The sequence below is a fragment of the Podarcis muralis genome, chromosome Z (genome assembly GCF_964188315.1).
Source record: "Podarcis muralis chromosome Z, rPodMur119.hap1.1, whole genome shotgun sequence".
Classification (NCBI taxonomy): domain Eukaryota; kingdom Metazoa; phylum Chordata; class Lepidosauria; order Squamata; family Lacertidae; genus Podarcis; species Podarcis muralis.
The window spans coordinates 25,036,599-25,056,908 of NC_135673.1; the positions used below are offsets into that span (position 1 = coordinate 25,036,599).

Here is a 20,310-nt window from a genome sequence, read left to right on the forward strand (position 1 = left end):
ACATCAGTACAGTACAACAAAAACCACGGAGGAAAAGCATAGCCAAGATATTACTAAAAGCTATCAATCAACAAATGCTTGATCAAAAAGATAGGTCTTAAGACTGGCATCAAAACATAATTAAGGTTTGTGCCTGTTGCACTTCAGAGAAGAGCAGATTCCAATAGCTGAATACAACAACTGAGAAAACCCTCGCTTTGCATTGCAGGGGATTGAGCTAGGTGTCCCCTTGGTTTCTTCCAAATCTACAATTCTGTGATCTAGCCTGGGCTTTCCTATATCCCACCATAGCCAACACCCTATTTTCTCCCACCATAGCCAACACCCTATTTTCTGATGGCAAGAAGGATTTCACTGCAAAGATAGTTCCTATGAGCCATCAGCTCCCTATGTGCTCAGTTCCAAGAAACCCAGACCCCTTCTTCCAACTCTAAATTTGCATGCACCAAACAATTCCAGCAAAAATTAAACAGCACCTCTTTCCAAACAATGGCATTAGAGACCCATAAGTCTCTGGCAATTTTAATTGCCCTTTTTATTAAGAAGCAATGTAGCTGAACACTCAAGAAAAGCAGACATGAAACCAACAGAATAGGAGAGGGCCGGAAGCCCTTTGCATTGCTGATACATTACTTTTGTCCCCTCCTGGAAAGATGGAACGGAGCCGAGCTTTCTTGTTCTTCTCTTCTGGAGCCATGGGGAGAGGTTTGGAGCCGTGGTTCACTGCTGAAGAATCGCGGTTGTTGCTGTTCATTCTCAGTGGAGGGGCTGGAGGTTTTTCTTCAGCATCCAGACTATTTGACATCTTCAGCAGCCCTCACAACCTCCTGGTAAGACAGGAAGAAAGAGGTTCTGGTGGTGAGAGCAAGAAGGGTAAGTCCCAGAGTAGGGCCAGGAAAAACAAAAAAAGTTGGAAGAAGCCTGGAGAAATCTGATTTTAATCCTACACCAGGTACCCAATGCCGCACCACTGACAAACCCAACTGCAACCGTTCTGAGCAGCAGAACTCTGCAGATGAGGCAGTAACTGCAAGCGCTTTCTCTTCTTCTGGCGGCTCAAGTAGGGAAACAAGAATCATTATCAGCTCTCAAGGACACATTCCAGCCAAAGCGAAGCGCTCAGTTCAATTCAATATGAGCTTATTATTCTCGCCAAAGGTCATGAGGAACCCAGAGCAATATTACCAAAAAAAAACATGGATCATACATGGATGTTGGCTCATATTTTGGATGTATGGTTGCAAATTAAACCTCCAAATCATCACAGCAATTTATAGATATTTTAGCTAACTTCTTTTTCCTGATTCTGTTTCTTTTCTCTTTCTTTCCTTCCTTCCTTCTTTTTTCAGCCAGTGCATAGAAGGCCACTCTGAATGTGACAAAGTTATTATTGAAACTCAAAAGAAACTGCACTGTTTCTGCCAGGGTGTACCTGCTTGCTTGTGTGAACAGAGGTTTCAGAAAGCGATCTCTGGGGTCTCTATATTTCAACACACTGTTTGTGTGTTGAACATTTCAACACACTGTTTTCCAGAGTTGGTTATCACCAAATTCCATATAGCACAGCACAGGAAACACTCAATATGCATAGCAGCAATTGTTAAAATATAACGTATTTTCCGCTCTATAGGATGCACTTTCCCCCCTCCAAAAATGAAGGGGAAATGTGTGTGCGTCCTATGGAGCAAATGCAGAGGGGAGGCAGGCAGGAAAAGCCCCCAAAAGCTCCACGCGGCTTTTGCGGGCTTTTCCTCAGGAGGGCGAAGGGACTGACGCGGCCAGTCAGTCCCTTCTCCCTCCTCGTAGAAAAGCCCACAGGAGCCGTGCACTCCTTAAAGGGTGTGCGGATCCTGTGGGCTTTTCTACGAGGTGGGGGTATTGCCATAGCCGCACACAGCCTCCCCCTGCCGGAGAGGTGGCGCGGGGCTAAAAAAGCCCCGCGCATCCACTCCCGGCTGGAGAGGTGGCGCACGGCTATGGCAGCAGCCTCTTTAGCCACGCGCCACCTCTCCAGCCGGGAGAGGGTGCGCGGGGCTAAAGAAGCCATAGCCCCGGGCTTCCCCGGCAGCCTCGAGAAGCTGCTCCCCAACCTGCTCTTTGGGACTGGTGGGGGGGGGGAAGCAGCGCCAGCCCCACAAGCTCGGGGAGCAGTGGAAGGCTGCGCGCCTTTCCGCTGCTCCCCGACCTGCTCTTTGGGGCTGGCGGTTGGCTTCCCCCCACCAGCCCCAAAGAGCAGGTCGAAAGGAACCTGAAGCCAGGAGAGCGAGAGGGGTCGGTGTGCACCGACCCCTCTCGCTCTCCAGGCTTCCAAGGTAGCCGCCTGAAGGCGACTGAACGCACCTTGAACGGCACCTTGTTTTAGAGGGGGAGAACAAGGGGGGGGGAATTCTCCCCCTCTCTGCACAGCGCCTCCTGCTGCTTCGCTGAAGGGGCGCTGGGCAGAGAGGGGGAGATTTTTTTTTCTTGTTCTCCCCCTCTAAAACAAGGTGCGTCCTATGGTCCTGTGCGTCCTATAGAGCGAAAAATATGGTACTTTAACTAAGTCCAGTCTGCTCTTGCCTTAATTGTTAGCCACTCAGATTCTGTATGAAGAAGAGCTGCTGATATTCCTGATGGTAGAGAGCATAAGCTTCTGAACAAAATTATTCTTCAGAGTTTCCAAAACTTTAATCAGAGACTGAGATTTCAACACCATAGAGCATTTGAGCAAGCACTTTTCTACCTTTAGGGCAGGTTCCAATCAGCTGTCCTCCCTTGTTGTAACAGAACTTTATCAATGCCCCTATGGTCTTCTGTGCCTTGACTTTCACTGTCTCTGTATGAAACTTCCAAGAGAGTGTTTTGAGTACACCCAGACCTAGGGGCAATTACAGTGGCACCTCGGGTTACATACGCTTCAGGTTACATACGCTTCAGGTTACAGACTCCGCTAATCCAGAAATGGTGCTTCAGGTTAAGAACTTTGCTTCAGGATAAGAACAGAAATCGGGCTCCGGCGGCGTGGCGGCAGAAGGCCCCATTAGCTAAAGTGGTGCTTCAGGTTATGAACAGTTTCAGGTTAAGAACGGACCTCCGGAACAAATTAAGTACTTAACCTGAGGTACCACTGTATAGAAAAGCAAACTATGATACCTTTAGCTCTCCTTTTAATATATCTCAACTGACTAGAAAACATCTAGAAACATTCTTTCCTGGAACCTGGCAGGTTGGGAATAATAAGATGGATAAGGAGGCTGAAGACAGCAAAGGTAAGAGAGGGGAGGGGAGGAGTGGGTGAGAAGGCGGGCAAGGAAAGGGTCAGTGGCAGGGGGGGTGGGGGGTGCCCGGAATTTTTCCTCACAAAAGGTTGGGAGGGTTTCAACTAAGGCTGAGCTCCACCTGCAATCTCTGCTGAGCAGCACATGAGGTCCCAAGAGGTTACAGGTGCTCACTCAGGGCTGTGTTTCCACTGAGAACCCCAACATGACAGAGGTGGTAGTGTCTTTTAAGAAATTACACATATTTACTCTTCAGTTTAGATGAAACCGATGCAGACCTTACAGCACTGTGAACTCAAGCTTGTTCCTCACAGCAGCCCAGCACTGCAGACAAAGCCACCCTAAAGCACCACCACCCCTTTGTTCCCGCTTCCCAGCCAGCTCTGACAGCTGCAGCCCTTTCTTCTTCCCAGAAACCCCTGCTCCAAACAACTCCTCCCCATCCATCTGCTATTCCAAGCCTAGTTTTAAAAGGAACACTTTTCTTGTGAGCACAGCCTACCCCTTCCGCTTTTTTCAATCCTAAACCCACGGGAAGCATGGCAACTCTTTTGCGCAGGCCCTGTGATTTATCTGGGATAGGTCATCAACACCTTTTGCCACGGTAACGTCCTCCATCACAGGTGAGGCCTTGGCCTGGAACAGAAGCATAGCTTGTATTTTCTTCCCTCCAATACTCCAAATATTATCTACATACTACCCTATATTATTTTCTGCTAATCAGTAACAGACTCTGGTATCCTTGCTATAACAATATGCCTGGAAGAGACTTGGTTTCAAGTTTTGTCACAAACACCTTGCTGCCACCTTTCAGCCAGCCAGCTGTTCAGAAATCTTAAAACGGCTGAAGAAGTGGGGGCTTAACTTCGTTTATGTCACTTGAATTGACAGGGAGAGTTTGGAGAGCACATTTTGGGATTCAAAATATATTTTGCCACATCAAAACAAAACTGAAGTAAGAACCTTACTCTTCTGTAGAAACACCTACTTTCCCCCTACTAATAATCTGTCACTGACCACCATGATTTGGTCATATTTAACATTCCTACTGGAATAGATCAATCATAAATTCCCCCCAGCATTTACACTGTGTGGGGATTTTAATGCCCAAATTGGAGGAACTGCGTAGGGTCTCTTGCTACCTTTAGGCTTTGACTTTGAATATATATTTCTAACCTTTCATTTTTACTTTGGGCAAGAAATATAATGCACAGAGCCTGAAATTGTTGGAATTTGTATTCCAACATGTTTTATACATCCTTCACGGGAGTCCTGGAGCCATTTCTAAGAGTCAGTACAGTGGTACCTTGGGTTACATACACTTCAGGTTACATACGCTTCAGGTTACAGACTCCCCTAACTCAGAAATAGTACCTCGGGTTAAGAACTTTGCTTCAGGATGAGAAGCCCCATTAGCTAAAGTGGTGCTTCAGGTTAAGAACAGTTTCAGGTTAAGAACGGACCCCCGGAACAAATTAAGTACGTAACCGGAGGTACCACTGTATACTTAATTTGAACAAATAGGGATAGCTCAATAGAGCATAAGGCTCTTAATCTCAAGATTGTGGGTTCAAGCCCATGTTGGGGGGAAATATTCCTGCATTGCTGGGGGTTGGATTAAACAACCCTAGTGGACCTTTCCAACTCTACAATTCTATGATTCTATGAGATATGGTGGAAGTGATATTGATCATATTGTAGTGTCTCCATTATTTGCTTTTGTGAACACTTTTGAAGTGTCAGAATGAAAAGAAAGCAACCGCTTTCCAATATCAGTGACCCTAGGTCCTCTAACAGAATGCATACCTATAACCAAATCTGCAAGAGTCAACGGAGAAATAAATGGTGTGAAAAATGGTCTCACAGATTGAGCAGCTGTATTCATGAGACACTATATAGTAATAATCTGAGGAGCTTGTGTCAACCTTTTTTGAACAAACCTCCAAATCTTGTTGATGTCTTCTTCTAGCAGATTCTCACAGAACTCAAGTTCTATTTGATAACTTCTGTAATTAATAACTACACACAATCAACACCCCTGGCTGGTTTGATGGTCAATGCAAAGTGGTCAATGCAAAGAAAGTTCTGACCAAGAATAGTTAGGGATTCTCATAAGAATCCATCAGAGGAATCCATGGAAAGTTTCACCAAATGTAGGTTGGAATACAAGAATCTGTCCAAAAACAATAAATATACTGAATATACAAGCTGGATATATGGAAATCAAGTGGCAGGAATTGAGACTAGCAGTAACGGAACAGAGGGAAGACAAATTCTGGGAACTGGTGGCCCAGGGCTTGAATGAAGTGAGATCATCACAGGAAGCCTCAATTCCTGCCTCTGAGTGGGTTAAACATTTCTCCAATATATTTGGTGGTCAATTTGGACAATCACATGTACCAGCTGCATGTAAGGATTTTGCATGTGTAGCAGCGCCAGTGACGGGGTGCACCCAGGGAAGAGTCGCAAGGCCCAGGTTGAGAGATTTGGAGAGTCACATCCAGAACTAGTTTTGCCCTTATGCAGTCACATTAAACACAGATCTCAGTATGATTTTAATTATGCCAAAGGTTTCAGTAATTAGACATTCTGGAGATAATTATCCAATAATAGAGATTTCAGCCAGTGCCTTCTTGTTTTACCCTTTAAATGCCTGGTTAAAATTTTTCTGTGCAACTAAGCTTAGGCAGGCAATTAAATGAAACATATTTCTGTGATAATTAGTTGATGATCTCTGGTTTTATTTTATTTTTAATTGTTTTTTTTTAATTGTACATAGATATTGTTGTAAACCACTTTGATATTTTTTATGCTATGGAGGGATATAAATATTTTTATGAATAGAAATGATTCACTTGGCCATCAAGCTCACTGGGTCAGCCTAACTAGGTTGTTGAGAGGATAAAAATGGGGAGGAAGAGAACTATGTACACCTTGTGCTCCTTGGAGGAAAGGGGAGATACAGTATAAGTGCAACGAACAAGCAAGCAAAGAGATAATTGCATAACCCTGTGATCCCCAAGAAGCAAACCACACACCACACACAACAGTCAGGCAGAAACAATCTTCACTGATGTGAAAATTCTCTCTACCATAACCCACCCCAAGCTTGCAGGTCATATTAACCCTTGGAAGAGGTGTGGGAAACTTTTGACCCCTCCCAACGTTGCTGAACTGCAGTTCCCACCAGCCCCAGCCATTAGCAATGCTTGCTCAGCCTGATGGGAGATGTAGTTCAACAGCCTAAAGGGCCAAAGTTTCTTTACTCCTACCTTATAGTAACTTCTCTCCCACTCTCAAAAGTTTGGAAATAAAATATAATGACCTACCGTGAGAGGGAGGGAGGCTTACTCAACGAGGGCCACATTCCCTTGTGGTCAAGCCCGCTGGGGCCGCATGCCAATGGTTGGCATGGTCAGGGGCAAAAGTAAGTAGAGCAACAGATGCAAGTCTTACCATTATACAGTAGGCCACATACCACCCATGGAAAATTCAGATGTTTCTACATGCACCTCTCCATCCAGGTGAAACAAGAAGCATTATTACAGTTCAAGCATACAGTGCTGCCAGGTAAAACTACTCATGGAAGGTGAGGAAAAAGGCTGGTGGGGGCGGCCTGGCTTTGGGGGCGAGGAATGTCAAGGACTAGGTGGAGAGGTCTGAAGGGACACACTTGGCGCCTGGTTGCAGTGGCGTAGCGTGGGGGGTGCAGGGGGGGGCCAGCCGCACCGGGCGCAACATCTGGGGTTAGGGCAAATCCACAGGTTAGGGGGCGCAAATCCACGGGTTAGGGGGCGCAAATCCACGGGTTAGGGGGTGCAAATTACTTGCCTTGCCCCGGGTGCTGACAACCCATGCTACGCCACTGCCTGGTTCTAAGGGTTCCTACTCCTGAACCAGAGCAATTAACAGATCAATAAACTCAGTGGTTTACTAAGAATACATAGTCAACCACTTGATGCTGACATTCAATAGAGGAAGACAGCAGTCCTGTCTAAGATTTCTCTGCTGCATCCACCTACAAGTTTGTCTTCACAGAACATCTTTGGTTTCTCTTTGTTTTATAAGGTAGTGTTGCCATTTCTGGAAGGGGAAGGGGCTAAGAGTAGGGATGAGGGAGAGTTTTTTAAAATCCATTCCACACCAATATTTAGAAAGTCAATGCAAGGTTTAATTTGTTTTCAGTTTATTGTTATTTTAACTTTCTGATAGTCTCAAATTATTGTTGATAAAACAATTAACTTATCAGAAATAAAAATTATCTTTTTTGTAAACAGCTTTCAGGTTTATTTTTAAATCAAGCAATGTATAAATTTTATGAAATAAAATAAATAAAAATAAGCCTGGGTCTCCACTTCTTGCAAATAGGAACAGAACAGCTGGCTTTTGCACATCTCCAGATTTTGCAATGCATTTTCAGTGTGCAAACCATGTATAATATGGTGCATATTGTAGCCTTTCCCAACATGGTGCCTCCAGATGTTTCTAGGCTACAGGTCTCAAAATACCTGACCACTGGTCATGCTGGTTGGGACTGGTGGAAGTTGTAGTCCAAAACATCTAACCAAGGGTTTGATAGGTTTAGCTGGCCAGTCAAAGCTGTTCCTGGATATAGCTGCTGTCACATGCCAACAGCTTCTAGGAGCCACAGATGAGAGCTGAGTGCAAGGTGGGGACCAAATGTGGACGAACTACCCCAGGAAGAGCATGACATTTCCCCCAACAGAGGTACTACCCCTCCCCCAACACCCCCCCCCTTATAATAGTCATGTAACAATTGCAGTTTTCAAATGAGATGTCTTCAGACCTGGCATACAATATATAGCCTTGTGACCCACAAAAATATTTATACTTTCCTCAAAGAACATTAGCTGAGCTATGTGGTAATGGCCAGGGTAATCTCATTAGTGTCCTTGTATCTTTAGACCACCTATAAAACCATTTCAATCTGCCAAAGAGAGCATCCACCATCTGAGATCATTGGCATTAAGAGATCACCAAACCCTCACAATGTGCTTTTTACATGCTGTGAAAAGAAAAGAGATCCCTTGGGCCACACAGTGAGCACCTCAGTATTTGTAGACAACATGAGGCAAAGGATCTGGCACGTTGTCTGATACGCTGCCCACTTTAGAAAGTGAGATATATTCACCCTAAATATCCTGATTGAAATAACAGTTTTGAAGAAGCCCAGAAATTTAGAAAGAGAAATTAATCCAAGATATCCTGATGAAATGCATATATGTACCGTATTTTTCGCTCTATAGGACGCACCCGACCAGAGGACGCACCTTGTTTTAGAGGGGGGGAAATTATCTCCCTCTCTGCGCAGTGCCCCTTCAGCGAAGCGGCAGGAGAAACGGAACCCCTTCCATTTCTCCTCCCGCTTCACTGAAGGGGCGCTGCGCAGAGAGGGAAAGCAGCACCTCTCCAGCGAAGCAAAGCCAGGAGAGCAAGAGGGATCGGTGCGCACCGACCCCTCTTGCTCTCCAGGCTTCAGGGATAGCTGCCTGAAGCCTCCGGATCGCAGCGGAAGTTCCCACTGTGCTCAGGAGGCCTCGGGTTCCTTTCGCTGAAACCAGGAGAGTCTTGGCTTTAGCGAAAGCAACACGAAGCCTCCGGAGCGCAGCGGGCACTCCCAGTGCACTCCAGAGGCTTCAGGCGGCTATCCCTGAAGCTTGGAGAGCAAGAGGGGTCGGTGCACACCGACCCCTCTCGCTCTCCAGGGTTCAGTGAAAGCAACGTGAAGCCAAGGAGCACGGCGGGAGCGCTCCCACTGCGCTTCGGAGGCTTCGCACTGCTATCGCTGAAGCCAAGGAGCCTGCATTCGCTCCATAGGATGCACACACATTTCCCCTTAATTTTTGGAGGGGGAAAAAGTGTGTCTTATAGAGCGAAAAATATGGTCTTTAATGTATACATCTATGTCTGCCAGGAAATAGCACATTTCTAATGTGCTAATAATATAATGACCTAATAATATAAAGAGAATTTAAAGAGGCCCAGATATGTGCAATTTCCTTTAAATATAGATGTGTACATAACACATATCCACACTTCCTCTTGTTCCGCTGCTTTCCCCTGGGGGAAACCGCTCTTTGGTGCTCAATTGGAGTAAATGGCAATTTGGGTTTTCCCTGGATTGCCATTTGCTCTGATCTATTTGTTAAAGAGCAGCTTTTCCCTTGGAAAGTAGTGGGGCAAGGGGGAAACCACTCGGACCCATGCTAAGAAAGTGTGGGTCAAGTGGAAACCCTGCCAGACCTGTGCTTCCTAGGCATGGCACACGCAAAAGTGTGGATGAACCCATGCAGAAAGGTTCAATTTGCTAAAGTTACTGGAAGTCTTAGATGAAAAGGGATATATAGCGCTTCTTCTTTTGGATATGATTATATATAATTTTGGTCCTTTTAAAATCACTTTTGTCTTTATAGAAATCTTCGCCGCTTGAGGAAATTGGGACGACCTTTCATCAATGCAATAAATTATCTGACTGATTGCCTATGGAACATTTCAGTAGCTCCCAGTGAGCAAGTCAACTGTATGGGTTACTGTTTCCATTTGTAAACAAAGTCAGTTTGCTAAACTAGCCCTCCCAGGGGATTTTAGTCTACAAAGACCTCTATTAATGGTTTCTGGCCCAATTTGCCTATGATGTCATTGTTTCCCAAGGTTTTGAAAGGAGCGCTCTTATTTTATTTTGCAAAGATGCTTCAAGCTCTGTGTCAGAACCAATACAAAGTGCCATTCTTCCTTCGAAACCAAGACAAGATAATCTGAAACGCTTAACATTTAGGCTTCAATCCTGTTCCCACTTACCTAGCAGTTAGTTTTGTAGAACTCGGAGGGGCTTACTTCTGAACAGACATGTAAAATATTGTGTTAGAAACTTCTTAAAAATTTTGCAGAGGTGAAGGGAGAAAAGGACCAAGAAAGTTGGGGGCAAATAAACTGTGATCACGTAAGAGAGCTTCCATGGTAAGAGACAGCATACTATGAATACTGGTGAAAGGGAAAGTTGTTCTCCATGTATATCTCGAAGGGTTTCTGTTGAAATAAGAATGCTGGATCAGTTGGACTTTGGTAGGAATTGCTCCAGTGTAGAAAGGAGTGGCAGAATTTTCCCCAGAATATACCATTCTATGCCATTCAATACTTCAAGATTCACTCACATTTACTGCAATATCCCTTCTTCCCTAAGAAAAGTCTTTGCACCCATTCACTCCCCCCCTGACTTCTTTTTCCTTGAGAAATGACCCTGAACCATTGCTCTGACCTAGCAAGAGCCTTCTTATGTTATCAGTTTGGCTCCTGTCTCTTTGTGTTCAGTCTTAAGAATGTACCGTATTTTTCGCTCTATAAGACACACTTTCCCCCTCCTAAAAAGTAAGGGGAAATGTGCGTGTGTCTTATGGAGCAAATGCAGGCTGCGCTGCTTTCGCTGAAGCCAGGATCAGTGCGCACTGATCCCTCTTGCTCTCCTGGCTTCGCTTCGCTGGAGAGGCGCTGCACAGCTTTCCCTCTCTGCGCAGCGCCCCTTCAGCGAAGCGGGAGGAGAAACGGAGCCCCTTCCGTTTCTCCTCCCGTTTTGCTAGAGAGGCGCTGAGCAGAGAGGAAGAGAATATTTTGTTTTCTTGTTCTCCTCCTCTAAAACTAGGTGCGTCTTATGGTTGGGTGCATCTTATAGAGCGGAAAATATGGTAAGTAGAGGCCTGCTGGATCAGGACAAAGGCCCATCTAAGTCTAGCATCCTGTTCTCACAGTGGCCAACCAGATGCCTGTGGGAAACCCACAAGCAGTACCTGAGCACTACAGCACTCTCCTCACCTGCAACCCCCAGGAACCAGTATGCAGATGCAGTGGAGGTAGAGCGTGGCCATCATAGCTAGTTGACTCTGCTTTCCCCACCTATTGCTTTTTTTTTTTTTTTACTTGTTTTGGGTTTCAAAGAATACTGTATTTAAGGCAGAGGTGCAACGCATCAGCAGCTACAAGGGACCTTTCCCAAGTCTTCAGGCAGCTCTATTTATTTTATGCAAATGCCCATTTTTACAGTAGCCCCTCTTCCTGTGCTTTAGAACATCAAGCTAGCATGCAGAAACCAGCTTTTTCCACCATTTTCAATCTTTCACCATGAAGAGTTCCAGGTGCTCCATATCTGTGTCTCAGGATGCTGTTAGAGGCTGAGAAGCAGGACTTGCCAAACCAAAAAGGCAAGCCTGCTTTGTTGTGGTAAATTAAGAAAGTCAGCACAACCTCGAGTTTCCTTGATTTCAACAGTTTTGACGTCAATATTAACAATTAAAGCTGTTGGCTTGTTAAGAATCTGGGGCTATTGCCCCTTATTGCAGTAACACATGCTAGCAGGCAAACTGTTGTGCTTCTGCCTGCATACCATATTCATGCCAAAGGAAATAAACTAGAAGAAGAAATAATTGTTAATCATCTATACAGACAGTGAATGTAGTTATCTGTGTTCCAGTCCTTAGACAGTCAAAACAGCGCCACCCACACAAAAGATTGAGATGCGAACGGGACAAAGGGTACCCAAAGACTTGCAAAAATACAGAAATACTCCCTGGGAAAGAATCCTAAACATGTGTGGGGAGAGAAAAACAACTTAATGCACACTGAGCATGCTCAGTGGCCACAGAATTGGCTATTGGTGACAAGAGATACCCAGGAAGACAGCATAGCTGGCTGGCAGGCTGGCATCCAGAGCACTTCATGCTTCAACGTTTTGTTGAAGGTCCCACTTGTTAGTTACAAAGACCCATCAATAAACTTCCTTGACATTTGTAAGACAATCTTTTGGCTAAGAGTGGGATGAAAGTGCTTCAGACCAAATAAACCAAATAAATAAAGGCTGACCAAGTAATGACAAAAAGAAAGGTCCCTGTCCCCAAGGAGATTACAATGTGCAATTCACAATAGGGCAGGCAATAGAGAGAGAGAGAGAAGATGGAGGAAGGGAGGTTAGCTCCACATACATAGGCTTGTCAATGACTTGACAAGGCTTATCACTGGTTCCCTCTTTGGGTTCATCCACACTTCCACTTGCCCCATGTTTTCTTCTGCTTGCCCTCTGATTTTTAGTTATGGGTCCAAGAGGATCTTTATTTACCCTGGGAGAACCTACTGATTATTGCCGAATTGTAACAAATGCCAATTGAGTTTTCTGTGGATCACCATTTGTTCTGATTCAGCAGTAAACTAAAGTTAGACTTTATGTTTGTAAGAAAAGAGTCCTTTAATTCTTTCTGCTCTGTGATGCTTTAAATGCTACCAGCAGAAAGACAGACAACTGCACAATTACCACAATGCTCCTCTGCATGTTGGGATTTGTAGTCCTAGTTTACGAAGAACCCCGCTCTGTGGTGGTAGCTTATGCAACTCAGATGAATCAAAGTCTTTTGCTTTGGATAATTCTCTCTGTAAAGTTTACACAAGTGGGATGTTTTGACGTTCTTTATATTGTCAGCCTCAGCCTTCGGAGTTGCACGTGTAACAGTTTAGGCACTTCTAGGTATTTTGTTATTTCTATATATACAGTATATATTCTTGTTCTCTCATTACTGTTAAACTACTTGTGCTTTATGAATGTGCAAGTTGGTTTGAGACATCTTTTTTGTTTAAAATGATGAAATAATAACAACAAAATGTAATATAATATGGACGATCATGTTAAGAACAGTTTCAGGTTAAGAATGGACCTCCAGAAAGAATTAAGTTCTTAACCCGAGGTACACTGTACTGACAAATCTGAGCTGAGCAATTATAGTAGCTTATGAGTTCTTGCAGGGACGCAGGTGGTGCTGTGGGTTAAACCACAGAGCCTAGGACTTGCCGATCAGAAGGTCGGTGGTTTGAATCCCCATGACAGGGTGAGCTCCCGTTGTTCAGTCCCTGCTCCTGCCAACCTAGCTGTTCGAAAGCACGGCAAAGTGCAAGTAGATAAATAGGTACTGCTCCGGCGGGAAGGTAAACGGCATTTCTGTGTGCTGCTCTGGTTCGCCACAAGCGGTTTAGTCATGCTGGCCACATGACCCGGAAGCTGTACGCCGGCTCCCTTGGCCAATAAAGCGAGATGAGTGCCGCAACCCCAGAGTCGGTCACGACCGGACCTAATGGTCAGGGGTCCCTTTACCTTTACCTATGAGTTCTTGCAGAGCAAACCAGCTTCCCAAAAGGACCAGCCTTTTTTTTTTAAAAAAAAAAGGGGGGGGAGAACAGTGGTGGGAAAAAGTGATAGAAGATTTGGGCTAACACTTGCTTTGATGCAACATCATCTAACTTCCCGGCAAACAAATCACATAACAGGTCAAAGTAACCTGAATAGTGTTAAAGCTGCTTACATTCCTCAGATGAAAACAGGTACTTGGTCCTCCGCTAATTTAAAAGCTGTTGTGTTTGCAAAAAGCTTCCTAAGTCTTTCTATACTTTTACATGAATTGCTATCAGCAGGTTATTCGGAATTAGTAAACAGTCCCATTTTGGTTTCCCTCACACATCTTTGTATGCCCATTTAAAAAAGTATTTCACTCTAATATGTTCACTGTTATATGCATTTTTATGCCCACTTTGCCCCATTGTGTGCATTATTGAACACATTACTTCGCTGGAGAACTGTGCTGAGAATTTGTGAGAAGTGTGAAAGGGTGGTTATTTTTCAGCTTACATGTTGATTCAGAAACTTTGAATTGAGTAAGTTTGCCTTTAAATGCTTGAAATATACTAGGTTCTCTTTGAATTAATTTTGCATTGCACTCGGGCACAGAGCTTTGAAACTATCGCTTTACTTTGGACAATAAAAGTTGCTCGTCAAGTTTGCTTCTGTGTGTGCAAGTGATGTGCAGTGGCTCCATTTGGGTTATGTTTATTTGTCTGAAAAGCACAGGTCACCCTCAAGTGAGCCACAGGACATTTAATCATGGACATAAATGTTCAGAGCATTACATGCACTGTGCAGTCCAGACACATAAGAGCCACCACATAACAAAACATGCAATCATCAAATAATTACAGCGTCTCATGGGTCAAACTGACTCAGAATACCACAAATTCATGGTTTTGTAAGTACAGCAGGATATGGCAATTGTTTGGACCTTGCTGTATCTTCTTATCTTCTGGGTGGCTCCTCCCAAAAAAAATTCAGTTTTGTATGTAGTTTATTTACCCCGGTCTGCCAGAAAAAAAGTACAGTGGTACCTCGGGTTAAGAACTTAATTTGTTCTGGAGGTCCGTTCTTAACCTGAAACTGTTCTTAACCTGAGGTACCACTTTAGCTAATGGGGCCTCCCACTGCCGTGCAATTTTTGTTCTCATCCTGAGGTAAAGTTACCTGAGGTACTATTTCTGGGTTAGTGGAGTCTGTAACCTGAAGTGTCTGTAACCTGAGGTACCACTGTATATCACCACAAAATACAAAATAAGAATACTGTACATCTATTAACCCCAGAATGAATCTGGGGAGTGACCAGAGCAAATTAATCTGGGGAGCAAAAGTGGTGAATGAGGTGGAGATGGGCCCATATGGGGTGGGGTGGGGAGCCAGAAACACTTGCCCCACCCAACCTGCTGTCATGCCAAGAACAAGACTCCTACCCCGGGCCTCAGGCAAGCTCTGCATGGCGTTAGTGGAGAGGAGCTGCCATCAATACACTGTCACTACTGCTTACCTGGGTGGGGCATGGCGGGACAGTGGCAAGGTCAGGACCGCATGGTTGCACCAGCAGAAGCTCCACAGCTGCCGACTTGGTGCTCCCATCAGTGCAACTGCATTGCCCTGACCTCACTCCTGCCCTGCCCCAGCCTTTTCTAGAGGCCCCTCCGGTCAGCTGGTGGCCATTTTTTTGCAGATGTATTCTGCAGCATGTCATTGATGCAATAATTGTGCATTCGCTTTGGATACATGGGCCATTCATGCATCGTTCTGCTTTATTGGTTGTTCTGCACAAAATTCCCCAGTGCTATGGCATTATTGCCATTGGGAGGGACAGTATTGCGCTACAGGGAAACAAAATGTTTGGATGCTTTAGTCCGCGATTCCTCCGTTGGAGGGTGTTGGCCCTCCCAACTGCCCTCTTGCACAGAACCACTCCCTTTCTTATACTAACAACCATGCTTAGGCCCATTGACTCACCAAGAAGCTGGGCTGGCTTTCTGAACAACTGGATTCTAAATGAGGTTTTAGCCCTTGCTGGATCAAGGACTCCAGAGATGGTTATAAGAGGCCGATGCATCATGCAGAGTATTCTCCCCCAACTCGCAACACTATTATTCTCTTGATCCTTTAACAAACCTATGGTTTCACTGTTTGAATAGCTGTGATATATGTTTTTAGTCATCTGGCTTTATTGTCTCTGCTGAAATCTTTAGGCTGCAAGCTGTTCTTTAGAATATTGGTGTATCTGAAGAAGTGTGCATGCACACGAAAGCTCATACCAAGAACTAACTTAGTTGGTCTTTAAGGTGCTACTGGAAGGAATTTTTTTTGTTTTGACTATGGCAGACCAACACGGCTACCTATCTGTATTTAGAATATTGCTAAGTTATGATATTGTTATTTGAACTGCACTCTGTCGTTCTAGGCTTGCGAGTCAACCAGAGAACTACACTGTCGTATAAATATAGTGAATAATAAAACAAAAACGCTGCAGCAGTTTCTTCTTAATTTTCACACAATGCGCTCAGAATATAAATGTTGCATAAAACAAGTCCACTATCCAAGGCCAACCCATTACAGTAGTATCTTGGGTTACATATGCTTCAGGTTACAGACTCCACTAACCCAGAAATAGTACCTCAGGTTAAGAACTTTGCTTCATGATGAGAACAGAAATTGTGCTCCGGCGGCGCAGCAGCAGCGGGAGGCCCCATTAGCTAAAGTGGTGCTTCAGGTTAAGAACAGTTTCAGGTTAAGTACGGACCTCCGGAACGAATTAAGTACTTAACCTGAGGTACCACTGTACAGTTTATTTCCTGATGCAAAGGGAAAGATGGCAACCTCTCCTCCATTCTACATACCAAAGCCAACTGCACTGGCAGTTAAGGTGTGTGTGTGTGGGGGGGTACTTATTCATGCAGCACATATTTAAACTATGGAACTCACTCCCACAGGATGACCACCAACCTAGATGAATTTAAAAGAAGATTAGACAAATCCATGGAGCAGAGGGATACTGGTGGCTAATAGCCATGATGGCTTTGCTCTGCCTCCATAGTGAGAGGCAGCAATCCTTCCTAATATCAGTTTCGGGAAACCACATGAGGGGAAAGTGCTTTAGGGCTCGAATCCTGCTTGCAGGTTTCCCATAGGCAAGTGTTCAGCCACTGTGAGAACAGAATGCTGGACTTGGTGCACCATTGACCTTATTCAGCAAGACATTTCTTAAGTTCTTACATGATGCTTTATGAAGAACAAGAGGGTAAGCCACTGATAGCTCTCTCTTTCGTGAATTTGCCTAACCCTCTTTTAAAGTCATCCAGGTTGGTTTCCATCACTGCTTTCTGTGGGAGCGAGCTCCACATTTTAACTACGTGCTGCATGAAGAACTCCATTTTCTGTCCTGAATCTTCCAACATTCACCTTCATTGGATGCCCACGAGTTTTATGAGAGAGGGAGGAAAACCTTTCTCTACCTACTTTCTCAAAGCCATACATAATTTTATAAAGATAACACATCTTCATTCTTTGGCCCAAACAACACTTATTAGATTCACACTTTTTGAAAGAATATGCAAAATTCCCATGTCCTGAATTTTGTGATGTGGTTCTCCAGCCAAGTTATATGTACAGTGGTACCTCGGGTTACATACGCTTCAGGATACATACGCTTCAGGTTACGGACTCCGCTAACCCAGAAATAGTGCTTCAGGTTAAGAACTTTGCTTCAGGATGAGAACAGAAATTGTGCTCCAGCGGTGTGGCGGCAGCAGGAGGCACCATTGGCTAAAGTGGTGCTTCAGGTTAAGAACAGTTTCAGGTTAAGAATGGACCTCCGGAACGAATTAAGTACTTAACCTGAGGTACCACTGTACATAAATGCATACACCAGGGCAATCTGCATGACACACAGGCTCTGGGTCTGCCTCCTGGTGACCCAGCACCCAGTGAGAGCTGTTGAGTCCAGCAGCCAATCAGAAAGGAAAGAGTGGAATTAAGATGAGGTGCAGTTTAAAGGTTTGATAGGGACTTTCTCCCTGGGTGGGCAGCTGGGGCCTCTGGCTACCTGAGTGGACTCAGAAAGGGAATATCTGTCAGTGGGGACAGATAGTGAATTGAGTCTCAGTTAGAGGTAGGGATTGCCTGTGGACTGACAAGGTTTTGACCATCTGAGCTGGGTTAGCTTGGCAGGGTTGATGGTTAGGAACACAGATATTTTACTTATTTATTTATTTAATGCTTATGTATCTCTGTATCATAAAGATATATCACAGCAATACAAAAACATAAAACCAAATAATAAAATAATAAGATGTTAAAAACAAGGAAAACGCAAAAAGAAATTAAAACCAAACTTTAACAGACCATTGTGGGGGGTGCATTTTTATTGCCTGCATAGGCCTGATGGAATAGAAAAGTTTTCAGCAGGCATTAAAAAAAACTGGCACAGAAGGTGCCTGCTGAATCTCTGTTGGCAGAGTACTCCTCAGGACTGGGCCAATGGCACTGAAGACTTGGCTTCTCATTGTTATCAAACGAGCCTCACCAACTCAGTGAGTGACCAAAGTCACTCTTGCAGATGATTACAGTGATTGAGCTGGTATATAAGGATTCAGATGCAAGTTGTTCAGGCCTTTGTAAATCAATACAGTAACTTTGAACCTAGCTTGGCAGCAGGTGGGTAGCCAGTGCAGCTTTTTAAACTCTGGTGTTGCATATTCTCAATCAGAAGCTCCCATCAGCAATGTGGCTGCAGCATTCTGCACTGGCAGGAGCTTCCCAACCATTACAGGTGGGAAAAGTCTACTTGGATGAAGAGTGCTGTTTAAAAAGTTTCTCTGTAAAGAGTTTGTGCTTTGACCTAAGTTTGTGCCTCACATGTGAAACCATTAAGCATTAAACCCCCATAGGATGCTATTAAATAAACATACAGATTTGTCCCACAATTGCTCCCTCGTACTTTGAACCTCTGGGTGAGGAGTGAGTGGACATTGGGCAGCCTTCACAGAAATATAATACCTTGCTGCTGTCTAATTATAGACCTCCCCTGGATGCAAGGGAAGTTTATCTATTAACACACCCAGACTATTGGTCACATAACCCAGTCCCAATCTGCAATGGGGGTGTCTGCCACAATGTGTGCGTTTTTTAAAAAAAGGTGACATGTACCTGTATTAGTGGGAGTACAGTGGTACCTCGCAAGACGAATGCCTCGCAAGACAGAAAACTCGCTAGACAAAAGGGTTTTTTGTTTTTTGAGCTGCTTCGCAAGACGATTTTCCCTATGGGCTTGCTTCGCAAGACGGAAACATCTTGCAAGTTTGTTTCCTTTTTCTTAACACCGTTAATACAGTTGCGACTTGACTTCGAGGAGCAACTCATAGAACGCGGTGTGGTAGCCTTTTTTGAGGTTTTTAAAGACTTTGGTGATTTTTGAAGCTTTTCCAAAACTTTTCCGACACCGTGCTTCTCAAGACGAAAAAAATCGCAAGATGACAAAACTCGCGGAACGAATTAATTTCGTCTTGCGAGGCACCACTGTAACACAAAAACCACATTGCACTAGGGAGACTTGTTGGCAAAAAACATGTACGGTATGTTAGTCCAGACTCACCCCGCCCCCCAATAATGAGCATAAATTCACACTAAAATGCTGACAATTTTGCATTAGGGTTGTTGTTGTTGTTGTTGTTGTTACAGATTGTGCTGGAAACATGTAGAAGTGAAGTTAAGAAGGGGAGAATGACAAACCTAAGAGAACTGAAATTGACACTTTAGATGGGATTCTAATATCTAATAGCTTCCACTGGGCTCACCTTCCATCCTTTTGGAAAGTCTGCAGCTGGCTATAAGTTACACTCCTATTCCTATGCCTGTTCTCCCTGGCATAATGTGTTTGGGGAAATCTAGGCCAGCCGTCTGCCTCCCAGCCCTCAAAATGTCTAGAAAATAGATTTGTCAACGCTTAGAACTCAGTAGCTCGAGCAAGTATGAGCTCAGTCCCCAGTGCATGGGGTGGAGAGTTCTTTAGCAATATTTTATTTTAGCTCAAACATTCTGATATCAAAAGGGGGGAAAACCATTTAATCGGTTGCACTGCATCGCCTCTGGCTGTCAGGCTGCCACACCTACACTGAAACTTAAACACTCTGTTGTGCTATACGTTGTCTGTCAATAAATTGTTTTGTTTTATAGGAGAAAGTGAGGCACTTTCTAGGGGGAAAGAAATACAAGTATTAATGTTCAAGTATTAATAATTAAGTGTCCATGTGGAGTGGCGGCAGTGCATTGCTACTCACTTTTGTCATTTTTTTTTGCAAAATACATAACTGGGAATTCTTTGACAGTGCAGTGATTGATAGACCCTATTCGGCATGGCTTCCTAACAATGTGGAGCAGAGTCAACTCAAGAAGAGGAGAAAAAGTGTGTGTGTGTGTGTGTGTGTGTGTGTGTGTGTGAGAAGGAGGCATATTCTTCTTCTTTGGCGCTCACTCGTAGCCAAGTAAGATTGTCTTCCATAAACACAGTTTTAACAATGAGTCCGTAAGTGACTGTGGAGGCCAATTATGGATCCACACAAGGCATAATAGAGTCTGAGCAGTACTCTCAATTTCTTGGCTATAGTTGCTATTATAGATAGAGAGCCAGTGTGGTTAGAGTGCTGGGCTGTGAGCTGGGAGGCCACGGTTTGAATCCCCACTCAGTCATGAGGCTCACTGGGTGACCTTGGGCCAGTCACTGCCTCTCTCAGCCTAACCTACCTCACAGGAACGTTGTGAGTATAAAAAAAGGAGGGGGAGAACAACATACACCACCTTGTGCTCCTCAGAGAAACAGATGGTATATAAATGTAATAAATAAATAGATAAATATATTATTTATATACA

At 44.3% G+C, this 20,310-nt stretch overlaps 1 protein-coding gene across 7 annotated transcripts in view; it reads right to left on the reverse strand.

The window, feature by feature from the left end:
* PAK3 (p21 (RAC1) activated kinase 3) overlaps positions 1 to 20,310 on the reverse strand; it is a 144,481-nt gene that overhangs the window by 33,847 nt on the left and 90,324 nt on the right. For 5 of the 7 annotated variants that reach the window (XM_028715018.2, XM_028715019.2, XM_028715020.2 and 2 more), the window contains one exon: positions 634 to 827. The exons of the other annotated variants lie outside the window; for them this stretch is intronic. In XM_028715018.2, coding sequence (XP_028570851.1) covers positions 634 to 805 — 172 coding nt within the window. In that variant the 5' untranslated portion in view covers positions 806 to 827. The remainder of the gene's footprint in view (positions 1 to 633; positions 828 to 20,310) is intronic. 7 annotated transcript variants of the gene reach the window in all.